The 16,051-nt window shown below is 48.9% G+C and overlaps 1 protein-coding gene across 5 annotated transcripts in view; it reads right to left on the bottom strand.

Moving 5' to 3' along the window:
* LOC138794854 (plasma alpha-L-fucosidase-like) overlaps positions 1–16,051 on the bottom strand; it is a 62,367-nt gene that overhangs the window by 18,295 nt on the left and 28,021 nt on the right. For 3 of the 5 annotated variants that reach the window (XM_069973766.1, XM_069973770.1, XM_069973771.1), the window contains one exon: positions 15,659–15,767. In XM_069973766.1, the coding sequence (XP_069829867.1) occupies positions 15,659–15,767 (109 nt within the window). Of the gene's footprint in view, positions 1–3,237; positions 3,570–3,774; positions 4,168–15,658; positions 15,768–16,051 lie in introns of those variants that run through there. The other 2 variants (XM_069973769.1, XM_069973767.1) reach the window with 2 other exon arrangements.

The following is a 16,051-nucleotide window of genomic DNA, read 5'->3' as shown; positions in this document are numbered from 1 at the left end:
CAAGCTAGAGTCCTTTGCATAGGGGACCTTAACTTGCTGGTTAACCCTTTTATGGACAAACACAGTGTGGGACACTCACTGAGCCCCCAGTCTACATCTCCTGTGGGATCTTTGCTGGACGAAATTGGATGGGTAGACATTTATAGACATCATCACCCCAATGGGAGGGATTATTCTTGTCATGCTGTGGGTAGACATTCCCTATCCAGGATAGACCACGCGATAGGCACACCATCTATGGCCTCGGCCGTGTCTAGGGTGTTCTACTCTCAGAGAGGCATATCCGATCACTCCGCGCTACTTTTATATATCAATACTACGGGTACACCCAGGGCACGGAATCATAGAATACATCCCTTTTGGTTGTCTCTAATAGGTTCTCATGATAGAATTCCCGACCAGTTATCCCAGTTTCTAGCTGCTAATGACCCTCATGAGAACAAAAATATCCTGTGGGACACATTTAAAGCATATCTACGAGGTTGTGTGCAGTCCACCATTTCATATCTGAAGCGTGAGTCTACCCAGGAGGAGATGGAGCTAGCGGTACGTTGTAAACAATTGGAATCGCAATTTGTGCAGGATCCCACTGAGGGACATAAGCAGGCGTGGATGGTCGCAGGCTGCCAATATTTGCTTCATATTAAGGAAAAAGCTAGCAGGAAGTTATTTTTCACTAAACAGACGTATTTTGAACTAGGTAACCAATCTAGTAAAATGCTTGCACATCTGATCCATCAGAACTCTGCTTCTCCGGCTATTATTAAGATAAAGGATTCTCAGGGTGTGATTCACGTTTCGGATGTTGAGATAGCTGCCTGTTTTACAGATTTCTACATGGACTTGTACACCAACAGGGTGGACTACACTGAGTCGGAACTATGCAATTACTTAGATGACCTTGTTTTCCCCACCTTAACGGTGGATAGTAGATCTGCCCTAGAGGCTGCATTTACCACTGAAGAGCTTGTAGATGCTATATCAGATATTAAGGCGGGCAAGGCTCCCGGCCCGGATGGAATCCCGATTGAGGTGTTTAAAAGATACGTTGATCAGATCCCTTCTATTATGCTTAGTATGTTCCAATATGCCTTTGATGAAAATAAACTCCCAGACTCTATGAATGAGGCCACCATTATTGTGCTACTGAAACCTGATAAGGACCCCCTGGAATGCAGCTCATAGTGATGTAATTAATAATTACATCACTGAAATAATTCACTGTGACCAGTCGGGATTCATTCCGGGCCGCTCCACCTCAGATAACATTCGTAGGGTGCAGTCTCTTGTTTAGGTGGGGGGCGCAAAAAGTGAAGATTGGGCCTTGGCTTCGTTGGACGCGGCCAAGGCTTTTGATTCGGTAGAATGGGAATACCTATTAGAAGTTCTGAGATGGTTTGGATTTGGCCCTAATTTCCTTAAGTGGGTATCTCTACTGTATCAGGCCCCGAAGGCACGTATCATGGTAAACGGTATATACTCCCAATATTTCCCGTTGTCCCGGGGTACCCGACAGGGATGTCCCCTGTCACCCTTATTATTCGCCCTGGCTATTGAACCTATGGCATTACGGTTGAGGAAAGCTCCGTTATATAAAGGAATTATAAATGGTGATCGGGAGGTTAAAGTGGGCTTATATGCCGATCACATTATCTTTTTTATGTCCTCCCCACACACTACCCTCCCGTTAGCAATATCTCTTATTAACTCTTTTGGTAAATATTCCGGTTTATATATCAACTGGGCTAAATCAGTTTTTATGCCCATATGTCCAGAGGGTTGGACGGCTAATGCTCATGGGCTGCCCATGGTGACCCATTTTAAATATCTGGGCATCACGATCTGTAGACAATATTCCCTTGACCTGTCAATGAATATCTATCCTCTCCTAGACTTAATAAAGACTAAGTTTAAGATTTGGGCTACTCTACCTCTAGCCGTGCCTGGGCGTATTAACCTCATAAAAATAATTATATTACCTAAATGTCTGTATATGCTGGAACATGCCTCTGCCCCTGTACCTCTATCTTTCTTTAAAAACCTTCACTCCCTCTTCCCTTCCTTTATATGGGGTGCCTCCAGATCCAAACTAAGTCTATTAACACTGCAGAGGCCCAAAGCATACGGTGGGATGTCTCTTCCAGACATGTATTTATACTATTTAGCTGGTCAGTTGCGGTATCTTAGGAGGCGGGTAGAGGCAGAGATCTTACCAAACAGAGAGCACCATCTAGCCTATTTTCTGCAACTTCAGCACTTATGGCCTATTTTGGAGGGTGGGTATTTAAAACCATCTAAGCTCCTCCCATTACATAAACTGGCTTCACAAGTCTGGGGGGCGCTTAAAAAAACTTCTGAATTATCAGGTAGTGATGGTGGAAACCCCACTATGGCACCATCCTAATTTGCCGCATTCTTCTGAGCACTTAGAACCCCATTTTTGGATGCGACACGGTATTTGTAAAGTGGGAGATGTGTGTAGAGGCCAATCTTTTTGCTCCTTCCAACAATTGCAAGATAAACACGATCTACCGAGAGGATCCCTGTTCAGGTATTTTCAGATTAGACATGCTTTTCATGCCCAGTTCCCACAACCCTCTTTGCCTTTCTCTGAATACCCTCTAATTGGTGTGTTTAGGTCTCAGGGCCCTGGCGGTTTGATCTCTGCACTATACTCATTTCTCATTCAGTACCGTATAGAGCATAACCCTTTGTCAGTTGAAGATAAATGGCGATGTTCTTTAGGAGAATTGTCTGAAGATGAGTGGTCTGACGGCCTATCCTCCCATGTATATGTTTCTCCTGCCGTTAACAATAGATTGACACAATTATTTATTATCCATCAGAGCTACCTAACACCTGTACGAATGTATAGAATGGGTAGGTATCTATCTGAAGAATGTCACAGATGTCACTGCCTGAGGTCGGACTTCTGGCATATGATTTGGGCTTGCCCAGATGTAAGTACTTTCTGGTCAGAAGTATCGGCCCAGTTATCACAGATTGTAGGAATCCCGATACCTTGCGTACCCAAAGTGTGTTTACTAGGTTTACTAGATTATGAAGAATGGCCGCACTATCATAGAATCTTCCTGAAAGTATCACTGTTTATGGCACGAAAGACAATAGCAATGAGATGGATGGACGTCAGGCCCCCGTCAGTAAGTAAATGGAAAAAACTAGTCAATTCCATATTGTCTTGTGAGTTTATTGTATACAAACATAGAGGGTGTCCTGGGAAATTCCGTAAAGTATGGGGGTGGTGGTGTGATTCACCTCTGACAGCGTTCCAACCTAGTAGGTTTATACAGATAGATGAACATAACATTCCTTCACCTCGCGGTGATGACTGAGTTGATCTCATATTTTTCCTGTATGGAGATGTCTTTTCTGATGTTACTTTCTGGTATGTGTAATGTCTTTTCATTTCTGTACTAAGGTATTTTTGCTGCCCTTGTTTGATTTCTTTTGTGACTCACGGACACAGGCACATTTTTATCTGCTCTGTTGAGCTGTCATGTACATATGATGTCAGTAATATGTCACATTGCTTGTGTCTATTCTTTCTCCTTCAATAAAAAGAGTTTTTTTTAAAAAAATTACTTTACAAAGTTATTTCTAATACTATTAAAAGGGGTTATCCAGTTTAGAAAACTATTTTTTATAAACGATATAAAAAATACAAGGTTAATAAAGCGGGGAGGTGTTTGTGGTTTAGAACTCTTTTAGACAAGCTTCATTTACTTCAATGAAACTAAGTCTGAAACCCCACCCAATCTGGAGACAAGAGAGGAGGAAAAGTGGCCATGTTTTTGTAGCGCTGGATAACCCCTTTAAGTAGACATAGACTGTTGATACTAAGGTTTATTTCAATTGCCAACCTGTTCCTAGTTACAATGGTGTTTCATGTTGGTGTGCCTCTCACAACAATACATGTTGGATTCCAGTTTTGTGCATCAAAGGTTGCTACAGTATTTACTGCCTTTCAAGTTCAACACAGCTTCTGCTTTTAACTAGCCCCTTGTAGCTTCTGCAGAACCTGCTTAATTGACAGTTGGCCGCAAACTGAGCTCCGAGCAGGGTCACTTTGACACTTTTCACTGGAGAATGAAAGGCTGAATTGCAGCTGACAGATTTCCCTTTTAGTTTTCAATGTTCTAGGACATTCTAGGAAATTAAAAAGACCAGAGAGACAAGTGGGTCACTGGTCACACCCAATTTACAAGTTTTATCCTAAACTGTTTCATTGAATATGTCTATGAAAGGCCCTATTACACTTAAGAATTATCGGCTCACTTGGCGGTTGTCCGTCGATAAAAAATTATTCACAGAATAACACACATTACAAAGTTATACAACTTTGTAATGTATGTTATGTCTGTGAATGGCCCCCTTCCCCGTGTCCCACCACCCCCCACCCGTGTACCCGGAAGTGTGGTGCGCTATACATACCTGTCACGTGCCGACCACGGTCTCCGATCCTCAGCAATGACGTCTTCTTCGGGCGGCCAGCGGATCTTCCCGAGTGCTGGCCGCCCTCTGCAGCGTCATCCGAAGCTCAGCCGCGATTGGCTGAGCATAACTGTGCTCAGCCAATCGCGGCTGAGCGGCTGATGACGCGGCCACGTCATCAGCTGCTCAGCTGCGATTGGCTGAGCACAGTTATGCTTAGCCATTCACAGACATAACATACATTACAAAGTTGTATAACTTTGTAATGTGTGTTATTCTGTGAATAATTTTTTATCGCCGGACAACCCCTTTAACGACTGTTCAGGCTGATAATCTATTAGTGTAATAGGAGATGTTAAAAGCTCACAATCAGCCGACAATCACTATGTTGGCTATCATGTAACATTTTAAAAGATCCCAATTTGGGCAGCAACAGGCTAACAGAACAATATAAGGATCATTTGGCCGGCCCCTCCCCCTGATCCCCACTCGCTGTCTGTGTGTGTAATAGAACAGGCAGTGAGCGGGTAACAAGAAGGAAGTGAGCACTGACCTGACAGGTTAGCGCTCACTTCCCCCAGATTATCGTGCCGGGTAATATGGCCTTAACTTTCCAAGCAGAAATGTGATTACTGTATATACCCTCTTTATGTGTCCTGTTTATACATGGTATTCTCCAACTGGTTAAGTATAGTTTTATTCACTACTCAGTGGATATAAAAGTGCATGAAAAGACTACAAGAAGTTACATGGTTAATAAGATTAAACAAAGACAAGAGTCCATCAAGTTCCAACTATAACCCTACTGTGCTGATGCGGAGGAAGGCAGTACCTGTATTGGTACTGTAACCCACCCATTCCCTAAATGACCTTGGTCACCCTGTTCTGCACCTGCTCCAGGTCAGCCACATCCTTCCTATATACAGGCGCCCAAAACTGGGGAGGGGGAAAAACAACATCATCCATGTGCCTGGCATACAATCGGCAAAAGGCAGCAAATTTTCCCCTTTTTGCCTGGTTGGTGGGGAGGGGGTTTGGGAAACTCCTGCACTTGATTTAATTAATCCTGAGTGGGACGTGGCACATAGGGGCAGAGCTTTAGATAAGACTGGAATATAGATCTGTATGGATCCGTAAATGCAGAAGGTATAATACCCAATGATTTCTATGGGCCTTTTTACACATCCGTAGTTGCTACAGATTACTAAAAGGGCCATGACCTGTGCAGCAAAAAATGTTAAGTCATAATACAGGCCATATCTGCAGCACAAATCCCCCATCTTCAATGTGTACCTGTAACCACATGCAGTTGGGGAGTTTGGGGAATTCTAATGCGGGCGCACAAGGATGCACCCGCAACAGAATTCAGCAGCAGTAGAGATCATCTGGCCGGTGTCTGAACATAGCCTAAAGGTGGAAGTTACAACCAGATTCTTACAAAATGACTGGTAATTAATGTAGATGACCCCTGTGTGCACAGACCCTATGGACCCATTGACTGTAAAACTGTGTAGTGGCATGAGATTTACACTGACTAATTCCATAAGAGGAAAAAAAAAAACCAAGTGTGTGCCTTTATATGAAGCTACAGTATGTCGCCCCTCCCTACCAGCTGAAAATGAATACTTTTGTTAAAAATAGTTCCTGAAAATGCATCAACTGCTCAAGGAAGTGCAGGATCAAGACCTCATTTACATGTCCGTAGTGCATCCTGGAATTGCAAACTACCCTAAGAATGTGCATCAGTAGCTCCGCAATTCACGGACCTCTACATAGAAGATAGCGATCTGGGCTGCAGTTTCCAGTCAACATTAGGACCTGTAATTTTTTTTATGCCACGTATCACAGCCCGTACACAAGTACGGACTTTTGAACAGGGCCATTGAAATACACTGGTTCTATGTTCTGTCTTCAATTGCCTAAGACCCCTCAAAACAGATCTACAGGGAAATGTAAGGGCTTGTTTTTTCAGGAACAAGTTTGCTTCATAATGGCACCTTTCAATCTACCACAAAATGTATGACTGAACTAGAGATGTGCGAACCTAGAGCATGCTTGAGTCCATCCGAACCCGATTGTTCGGCATTTGATTAGCGGTGGCTGCTGAAGTTGGATAAAGCTCTAAAGTTGTCTGGAAAACATGGATACAGCCAATGACTATATCCATGTTTTCTACATAGCCTTAAGGCTTTATCCAACTTCAGCAGCCCCCGCTAATCAAATGCCGAGCATGCTTGAGGTTCGCTCATTTCTAGACTGAACCCAAAAATATGATTTTTTGGGTGAAATTGGAAAAAAATGGAATTTTATAACTTTTGTGACTCTTATAATGGTTTTATTATGTATTAGATGTTTTTTTTTTTGCACTTTAGTTTTTATAAGTATCATATTTGTGAGGATCGGACATTTTGATTGCTCTTTATTAATCAGCATTATCAGTGCTCTTCACATGGAGCCTGGCTGTGGTAGACTATATCAAAAGAGCACTAACCAGACCGCACAGAGGTAAGGAGAACGCCTCCAGCAGTCACGAAAAATAATCGTGACCCCTCACAATCACACTGCAGGGGTCTCGATCATTAAGTGATAGGAGCTGCTGAGTTTAGTAGGTTAATGACAGGCTGCAGAACAATCGCTGCTGCCTGTCATTAATAGTGAGGGCCTGACTGTAGATAGCAGCAAGTCCTCACCCATTATGAAGTGATTTCAGCTCCTGAGCTCATTTCATAGCGCTGTAGGCATCTAATGGTTGTATGTATGTCATGAGTCATCTGGTCATAGGTGACAATGCCTTTACGGCATAGGTAATCTAGGGCAGTGTTTCTCAACCTGCGGTACGCGTACCCCAGGGGGTATGCGCCGCAGGTTGAGGGGGTACGCGGGAGGTGGGGGGAAACAAACAAACTTTGGCTCTGGGTGCTGGGACATTGCTATCACTGAGCAATGTCCCGGCGCCAAGCGCAGCAGCAGCTCTCTCCTTCATTCCCCCAGCAGCAGCTCAGCAGCGTTCTGTGGGGGACAGGAGATGCTGCTGGAGGAAGCATGGAGACAGTCAGGGATGCAGCGTCTGGTGCACGCTGTCCCCCTGCGGCTCCTGGATCCGGGAACGGCGTGAAGGTGATGGGGAAAGAGAGGAGGTAAGGGGGATGGATTTGGCATCGGGGCGGGAGGGAGCTATTAGCAGTTGAGAGGACTCCGGCCAGCTCCAGGTCAGAGAACAGGGCCGGCGACTGATCGTGGTGGGCGGGGCTATTCCTCCCGGGGCTCTGGCAGGAGGTGTATGTGGACCAGAAGATGGGGCAGCCCCCACGTCGATGGCCCGCCGCTGCCGCTTGTCCCTGGCCGAGGGCTCGCCTCCTCCGGCCTGCCCCGGAGGTGGTCCTGGACCCTGGTAAATGTGGGGGAGGCCCCATCTCCCGATCCACATACAACTCCTGCCAGAGCCCCAGGTGGGATAGTTGCGCGCACCACAACCCCCTTTCCCCCCGGTTCTCTGACCTGAAGCTCCCCGGACCCCTCTCAGCTCCTAATAGCACCTTCCCACCCCGATTGTGCCCACAACACAAAATCCACCCCATCAGCATCTATCACCCCCTCTGTCCCCCCATCACTTACTCTCACCCCCATCTTCTCCTTTCTTACCCCCATCATCTCTTCCACTCACCCCCATCAGCATCTCTCACCCCCATCACCCCCTCTGTCCCCCCATCACTTACTCTCACCCCCATCATCTCCTCTCTTACCCCAATCATCTCCTCTCACCCCCATCATCATCTCCTCTCACCCCCATCATCTCCTCTCTCACCCCCATCATCATCATCTCCTCTCACCCCCATCATCTCCTCTCTCATCCCCATCATCTCCTCCTCTCACCCCAATCATCTCCTCCTCTCACCCCAATCATCTCCTCCTCTAACCCCCCCTCATCATCTCTTCCTCTCACCCCAATCATCTCCTCTCACCCCGTCATCTCCTCTCTTACCCCCATCATCTCTTCCTCTCACCCCAATCATCTCCTCTCACCCCCATCATCTCTTCCTCTCACCCCAATCATCTCCTCTCTTACCCCCATCATCTCTTCCTCTCACCCCCAACATCTCCTCTCTTACCCCCATCATCTCCTCTCACCCCCATTATCTCCTCTCACCCCCAACATCTCTTCCTCTCACCCCAATCATCTCCTCTCACCCCCATCATCTCCTCTCTTACCCCCATCATCTCTTCCTCTCACCCCCATCATCTCTTCCTCTCACCCCCATCATCTCCTCTCTCACCCCATCATCTCCTCTCTTACCCCATCATCTCTTCCTCTCACCCCCATCATCTCCTCTCTCACCCCCATCATCTCCTCTCTCACCCCCATCATCTCCTCCTCTCACCCCCCATCATCTCCTCCTCTCACCCCCCATCATCTCCTCTCACCCCCATCATCTCTTCCTCTCACCCCCCATCATCTCCTCTCACCCCAATCATCTTCTCCTCTTACCCCCATCATCTCTTCCTCTCACCCCCATCATCTCCTCCCCTCATCCCCATCATCTCCTCTCACCTCCATCATCTCCTCTCTTACCCCATCATCTCTTCCTCTCACCCCAATCATCTCCTCCTCTAACCCCCCCTCATCATCTCTTCCTCTCACCCCAATCATCTCCTCTCACCCCGTCATCTCCTCTCTTACCCCCATCATCTCTTCCTCTCACCCCAATCATCTCCTCTCACCCCCATCATCTCTTCCTCTCACCCCAATCATCTCCTCTCTTACCCCCATCATCTCTTCCTCTCACCCCCATCATCTCCTCTCTTACCCCCATCATCTCCTCTCACCCCCATTATCTCCTCTCACCCCCAACATCTCTTCCTCTCACCCCAATCATCTCCTCTCACCCCCATCATCTCCTCTCTTACCCCCATTATCTCTTCCTCTCACCCCCACCATCATCTCCTCTCACCCCCATTATCTCCTCTCACCCCCAACATCTCTTCCTCTCACCCCAATCATCTCCTCTCACCCCCATCATCTCCTCTCTTACCCCCATTATCTCTTCCTCTCACCCCCATCATCTCTTCCTCTCACCCCCATCATCTCCTCTCTCACCCCATCATCTCCTCTCTTATCCCATCATCTCTTCCTCTCACCCCCATCATCTCCTCTCTCACCCCCATCATCTCCTCTCTCACCCCCATCATCTCCTCCTCCCACCCCCCATCATCTCCTTTCTCACCCCCATCATCTCCTCCTCTCACCCCCCATCATCTCCTCTAACCCCCATCATCTCCTCCTCTCACCCCCCATCATCTCCTCCTCTCACCCCCCATCATCTCCTCTCACCCCAATCATCTTCTCCTCTCACCCCCCGTCATCTCTTCCTCTCACCCCAATCATCTCCTCCCCTCATCCCCATCATCTCCTCTCACCTCCATCATCTCCTCTCTCACCCCCATCATCTCCTCCTCTCACCCCATCATCTTCTCCCACCCCCATCAGCATCTCTGTCCCCCATTAGCATCTCTGTCTCCCATCAGCATCTCTGTCCCCCATCAGCATCTCTGTCCCCCATCAGCATCTCTGTCCCCCATCACCTCCTCTGTCCCCATCAGCATCTCTGTCCCCCATCAGCATCTCTGTCCCCCATCAGCATCTCTGTCCCCCATCAGCATCTCTGTCCCCCATCACCTCCTCTGTCCCCCATCAGCATCTCTGTCCCCCATCACCCCCTCTGTCCCCCATCAGCATCTGTCCCCCATTACCTCCTCTGTCCCCCATCACCTCCTCTGTCCCCCATCAGCATCTCTGTCCCCCATCAGCATCTGTGTCCCCCATCACCTCCTCTGTCCCCCATCACCCCCTCTGTCCCCCATCACCTCCTCTGTCCCCCATCACCTCCTCTGTCCCCCATCACCTCCTCTGTCCCCCATCACCTCCTCTGTCCCCCATCACCATCTCTGTCCCCCATCACCATCTCTGTCCCCCATCACCATCTCTCTCCCACCATCACCTCCTCTGTCCCCCATCAGCATCTCTCTCCCACCATCACCTCCTCTCTCTTCCTCTCCCCCTTCACCTCCTCTCTCCCCCCTTCACCTCCTCTATCTTCCTCTTTCCTTCTTTTTCCCCTCATACCTTACTCTCCCCATAATCTGCTCGTGGCTCAGAGGCTGGAGAATAGAGGAAGACCCGCTCCATGCCCGGATTGGGTGAGTATAAAGTTTTTTTTGTTGTGTTGGGGCAGGAGGGGGAAGTAGAATGGTGGGCATTACTATGGGGGCAGGGGGCAGTATTATGAGGGCACAGCAGGGCAGGGAGTATTACTATGGGGGAAGGGTAGGGAGCATTACTATGAGAGCACAGCAGGGCAGAATGAATTACTATGGGGGCAGGGCAGGGTGCATTACTATGGGAGCACAGCAGCTCCTCTGTCCCCTCATCACCTGGGGATGAGGTATCTGGCTACGTATGGGGGGGAGGTATCTGGCTACGTATGGGGAGGAGATATCTGGCTACATATGGGGAGGAGGTATCTGGCTACATAGAAGGAAGCATCCTGACTACATGGGGGGGAGGTATCTGGCTGCAAAGGACATTCTTATTTACAGACAGCATATCTGGCAGTAAGGGGCATATCTGATTCCAGGGGGCACTTATGGCTCCATGGGACATACCTAGCTGCAAGAGGCATACCTAGCCAAAAGAGGTATATGTGTTTGGAAAGGGTGTATCTGGCTCCAGGGGCATACCTAACTGAAAGGGACATACCATGCTTACCTGCCTGCGCTCCCACCTGTTTCTCTGGCCAATCAGTGCACTGTCTCACCGCAGCCACTGATTGGATGAGCGGCTGTCAGTGAGCCGGATGCCAGAGAAGCAGGTGGGAGTGCAGGCAGGTAAGTATGATCTGTTAAGGGACGGCGGCTAATTAGGTAAATAGGCTGTGGCCAGGGCCGCTTTAACCAGAGGGCACATGGTGCACGTGAACCGGGCCCACTGGTTAAAGGGGCCCCCCCCGAGCAGGCCGGCCGTTGCTATGTGCGACCAATGCGGTCGCACAGGGCTCCGGCCACCAGCCTGTCAGGGGGGAGCGCCATGGATGGGTAATCTACTTACCCCTCCATGGCGCCCCCTGCAGGGCCCCCCCGTCCGCCGCTGCCCCCGCCCGCTGCTGCTGCTGCTGCGGCGCTTCAGCGCTGCAGCAGCAGCGACACTGACAGAGAGAGAGCCATTGGCTCCCTCCCTGTCAGTCACTCTTGTTGCCGCACTTCCTGCGGTCACAAGAGGCCGCACTCACCCTCTAGCGCCCGACGTCACTGGAGCGTTGGCGCGAGGGTAAGGGGAGTGCAGCCTCTTGTGACTGCAGGAAGTGCGGCCACAGGAGGGGAGGGAAGAGAAGAGGAACGCGTGGACTTAGGTGAGTAAGAGTGTTTGTTTTTTTCAATGTTGTATGGGAGGGGGAGCTATATACTATTGGGGAGCACAGGGGGCTATATACTATGGGGGGCACAGGGGGCTATATACTATGGAGGAGGACAGGGGGCTATATACTATGGGGGAGCACAGGGGGCTATATACTATTGGGGAGCACAGGGGGCTATATACTATGGGGGAGCACAGGGAAGCTATATACTATGGGGAGCACAGGGGGCTATATACTATGGGGGAGCACAGGGGGCTATATACACTATGGGGGAGCACAGGGGGCTATATACTATGAGGGAGCACAGGGGGCTATATACTATTGGGGAGCACAGGGGGCTATATACTATGGGGGGGCACAGGGGGCTATATACTATGGGGGAGCACAGGGGGCTATATACACTATGGGGGAGCACAGGGGGCTATATACTATGGGGGAGCACAGGGGGCTATATACTACTGGGGAGCACAGGGGGCTATATACTATGGGGGAGGACAGGGGGCTATATACTATGGGGGAGCACAGGGGGCTATATACTATTGGGGAGCACAGGGGGCTATATACTATGGGGGAGCACAGGGGGCTATATACTATTGGGGAGCACAGGGGGCTATATACACTATGGGGGAGCACAGGGGGCTATATACTATGGGGGAGCACAGGGGGCTATATACACTATGGGGGAGCACAGGGGGCTATATACTATGGGGGAGCACAGGGGGCTATATACTATGGGGGAGCACAGGGGGCTATATACTATTGGGGAGCACAGGGGGCTATATACTATGGGGGGGCACAGGGGGCTATATACTATGGGGGAGCACAGGGGGCTATATACACTATGGGGGAGCACAGGGGGCTATATACTATGGGGGAGCACAGGGGCTATATACTACTGGGGAGCACAGGGGAGCTATATACTATGGGGGAGCACAGGGGAGCTATATACTATGGGGGAGCACAGGGGGCTATATACTATGGGGGAGCACAGGGGGCTATATACTATGGGGGAGCACAGGGGGCTATATACTACTGGGGAGCACAGGGAGCTATATACAATGAGGGAGCACAGGGGGCTATATACTATGGGGGAGCACAGGGGAGCTATATACTATGGGGGAGCACAGGGGGCTATATACTATGGGGGAGCACAGGGGAGCTATATACTACTGGGGAGCACAGGGGAGCTATATACTATGGGGGAGCACAGGGGAGCTATATACTATGGGGGAGCACAGGGGGCTATATACTACTGGGGAGCACAGGGGGCTATATACTATGGGGGAGCACAGGGGAGCTATATACTATGGGGGAGCACAGGGGAGCTATATACTATGGGGGAGCACAGGGGAGCTATATACTATGGGGGAGCACAGGGGAGCTATATACTATGGGGGAGCACAGGGGAGCTATATACTATGGGGGAGCACAGGGGAGCGATATACTATGGGGGAGCACAGGGGAGCTATATACTATCGGGGAGCACAGGGGAGCTATATACTATGGGGGAGCTATATACTATGGGGGAGCACAGGGGAGCTATATATTATGGGGAGCACAGGGGGGCTATATACTATGGGGGAGCACAGGGGGCTATATACTATTGGGGAGCACAGGGGGGCTATATACTATGGGGGAGCACAGAGGAGCTATATACTATGGGGGAGCACATGGAGCTATATACTATGGGGAAGCACAGGGAAGTTATATACTATGGGGGAGCAAAGGGGGCTATATACTATGGGGGAGCACAGGGGAGCTATATACTATGGGGAAGCACAGGGGACTATATACTACTGGGGAGCACAGGGGTCTATATAGTATGGGGAGCACAGGGGTCTATATACTATGGGGGAGCACAGGGGAGCTATATACTATGGGGGAGCACAGGGGACTATATGCTACTGGGGAGCACAGGGGTCTATATACTATGGGGAGCACAGGGAAGCTATATACTATGGGGGAGCACAGGGGAGCTATATACTACTGGGGAGCACAGGGGAGCTATATACTACTGGGGAGCACAGGGGGCTATATACTACTGGGCAGCACAGGGGGCTATATACTATGGGGGAGCACAGGGGGCTATATACTATGGGGGAGCACAGGGGGCTATATACTATGGGGGAGCACAGGGGAGCTATATACTATTGGGGAGCACAGGGGGCTATATACTATTGGGAAGCACAGGGGAGCTATATACTATTGGGGATCACAGAGAGCTATATACTATTGGGGAGCACAGGGGTCTATATACTATGGGGGAGAGCACAGGGGGGGCTATATATTATGGAGAGCACAGGGGGGCTATATACTATTGGGGAGAGCACAGGGGGCTATATACTATTGGGGGGGAGCACAGGGGGGGCTATATACTATTGGGGGAGAGCACAGGGGGGCTATATACTATTGTGGGAGAGCACAGGGGGGCTATATACTATTGTGGGAGAGCACAGGGGGGCTATATACTACTGGGGAGAGTGCACAGGGGGGCTATATACTAATGGGGGAGTGCACAGCAGGACTGTATATAACTAGAGGAGCACATGAGGGTCTATATACTACAGGGACACCTTAAAACTATGGAGGCACAGAGGGGTGTAACTATGTAGGGGTACAGAGGGGTGTTACTACTGTATAGGGGTACAGGGGACCTAACTACTGGATGTGTTGGAGCCTAAAATATTTGTCTGGCAGATTCTGGAGAGAAGATTCACAGCCAGGAGAAGACTTCAAGGTGGCCCAGGCTGGATGGAGAGAAAAAGAAAAGGTGACAGACTCTGATCGGAGAAGACGCCCCCGGTGAGTCACTGGATGTAACTGCACTCTGTTATAGGGTTGTAGTGTTAGGGGTCATGATGTGGCGGTATTATGTAATGGTATCATTGGTGATATCTTTCTGTTTTGTTTAGTGCAGTTTTTATGTAATATGTAATCACTGTATGGTGGAAATAGTGTTATAAGGTAACTACTGTATGTATTGGGGCTCTTGATACAGTGTGGGGGCAAATTCAGTACATTATACAATGTGCCGAAAGGGAAGGGGGGGCCCACTCTTGAGGGCTGTGCACTGGGCCCACCAATGTATTAAAACGGCCCTGGCTGTGGCCACATTCTTGCAGCAGAATGAAAATCCTCTGTGAGCATGCAGAGCCATAGGCCATAACAGTACAGAGTATCACAGTGTATTTAGCTGTGAAGCGTATGTGTGAATCTACCCTGAAGCAATGTTATTAATGGATTGCATCCTTGGGGGTACTTGGCTGGAGAATCTCGTCACATGGGGGTACTTGGCTTGAAAAGGTTGAGAAACACTGATCTAGGGGTTAATAATGGTAGTGAATATCAGGTGATGGGTGACTTTATAATCTCACTCACCCTTCAAAATGAAGTTTACGCCAATCTGACTAATATCTGAATTGTTAAACCCTAGGCAGCACATGCAGCTGAAGCCACGTCTTGATTTCTTCACAACATTTCTTTGCAACATCACGTTGCTATTGGTAAAGAAATGGGGGTGTGGTTCTGACTATATCCATTCCTCTGCAGCTATAAACCCACATATCTTGGGAACAGGAGGGCATATCATCAAGAAACTGTAATTTTTCAGCAGATTCTGGATCTTTTGGAAGGATATAAGCCTGGCGGAATACAGACGTTTGTATCTGTGGTGATTTGAAATGATTGATGAGCGACAGTCACAGCTAGGGCACCTGTACTGTGCAATGTCCATACGGTAGGTGCCACATACGTTGCGTTTGTTTACTGTATATTCAACAAGCAAAACCATTACTGACCTCTGTCTTCCCAACATAGGGTTTAGGCTCTCCTAGACTTATATTCCAGTTGGTGGGCCACTTTAGGAATATAGCATACACGGACTGCTCCTTAGGTCTACATGTATACCTGGTAATAAAATACGGCATTAATAAACCTTTACATCATAGATGTGTATATGGCAAAGCTATGGACAATAAACGTTATTGTGTAATATGAAAAGTTATGACTTATCTGCAGCTGATCCACAGCAGATTTGATGGTGCAGATTTGATGCTGTGCTGTGATACGGTGTGTGAAGCTACCCTTAAAATAGAGAGATTTCAGAACACATCCGCATCTTGACCAGCCTGGGATGCCACCATGACCCTGATGAGCGTTTCGGCCCTTCGTCAGAACCCCATAAATTAGAT

This window comes from Dendropsophus ebraccatus, chromosome 6 (assembly GCF_027789765.1).
Source record: "Dendropsophus ebraccatus isolate aDenEbr1 chromosome 6, aDenEbr1.pat, whole genome shotgun sequence".
Classification (NCBI taxonomy): domain Eukaryota; kingdom Metazoa; phylum Chordata; class Amphibia; order Anura; family Hylidae; genus Dendropsophus; species Dendropsophus ebraccatus.
The sequence above is the reverse complement of the archived record's forward strand: the minus strand, read 5'-3'. Positions and strand labels throughout refer to the sequence as shown.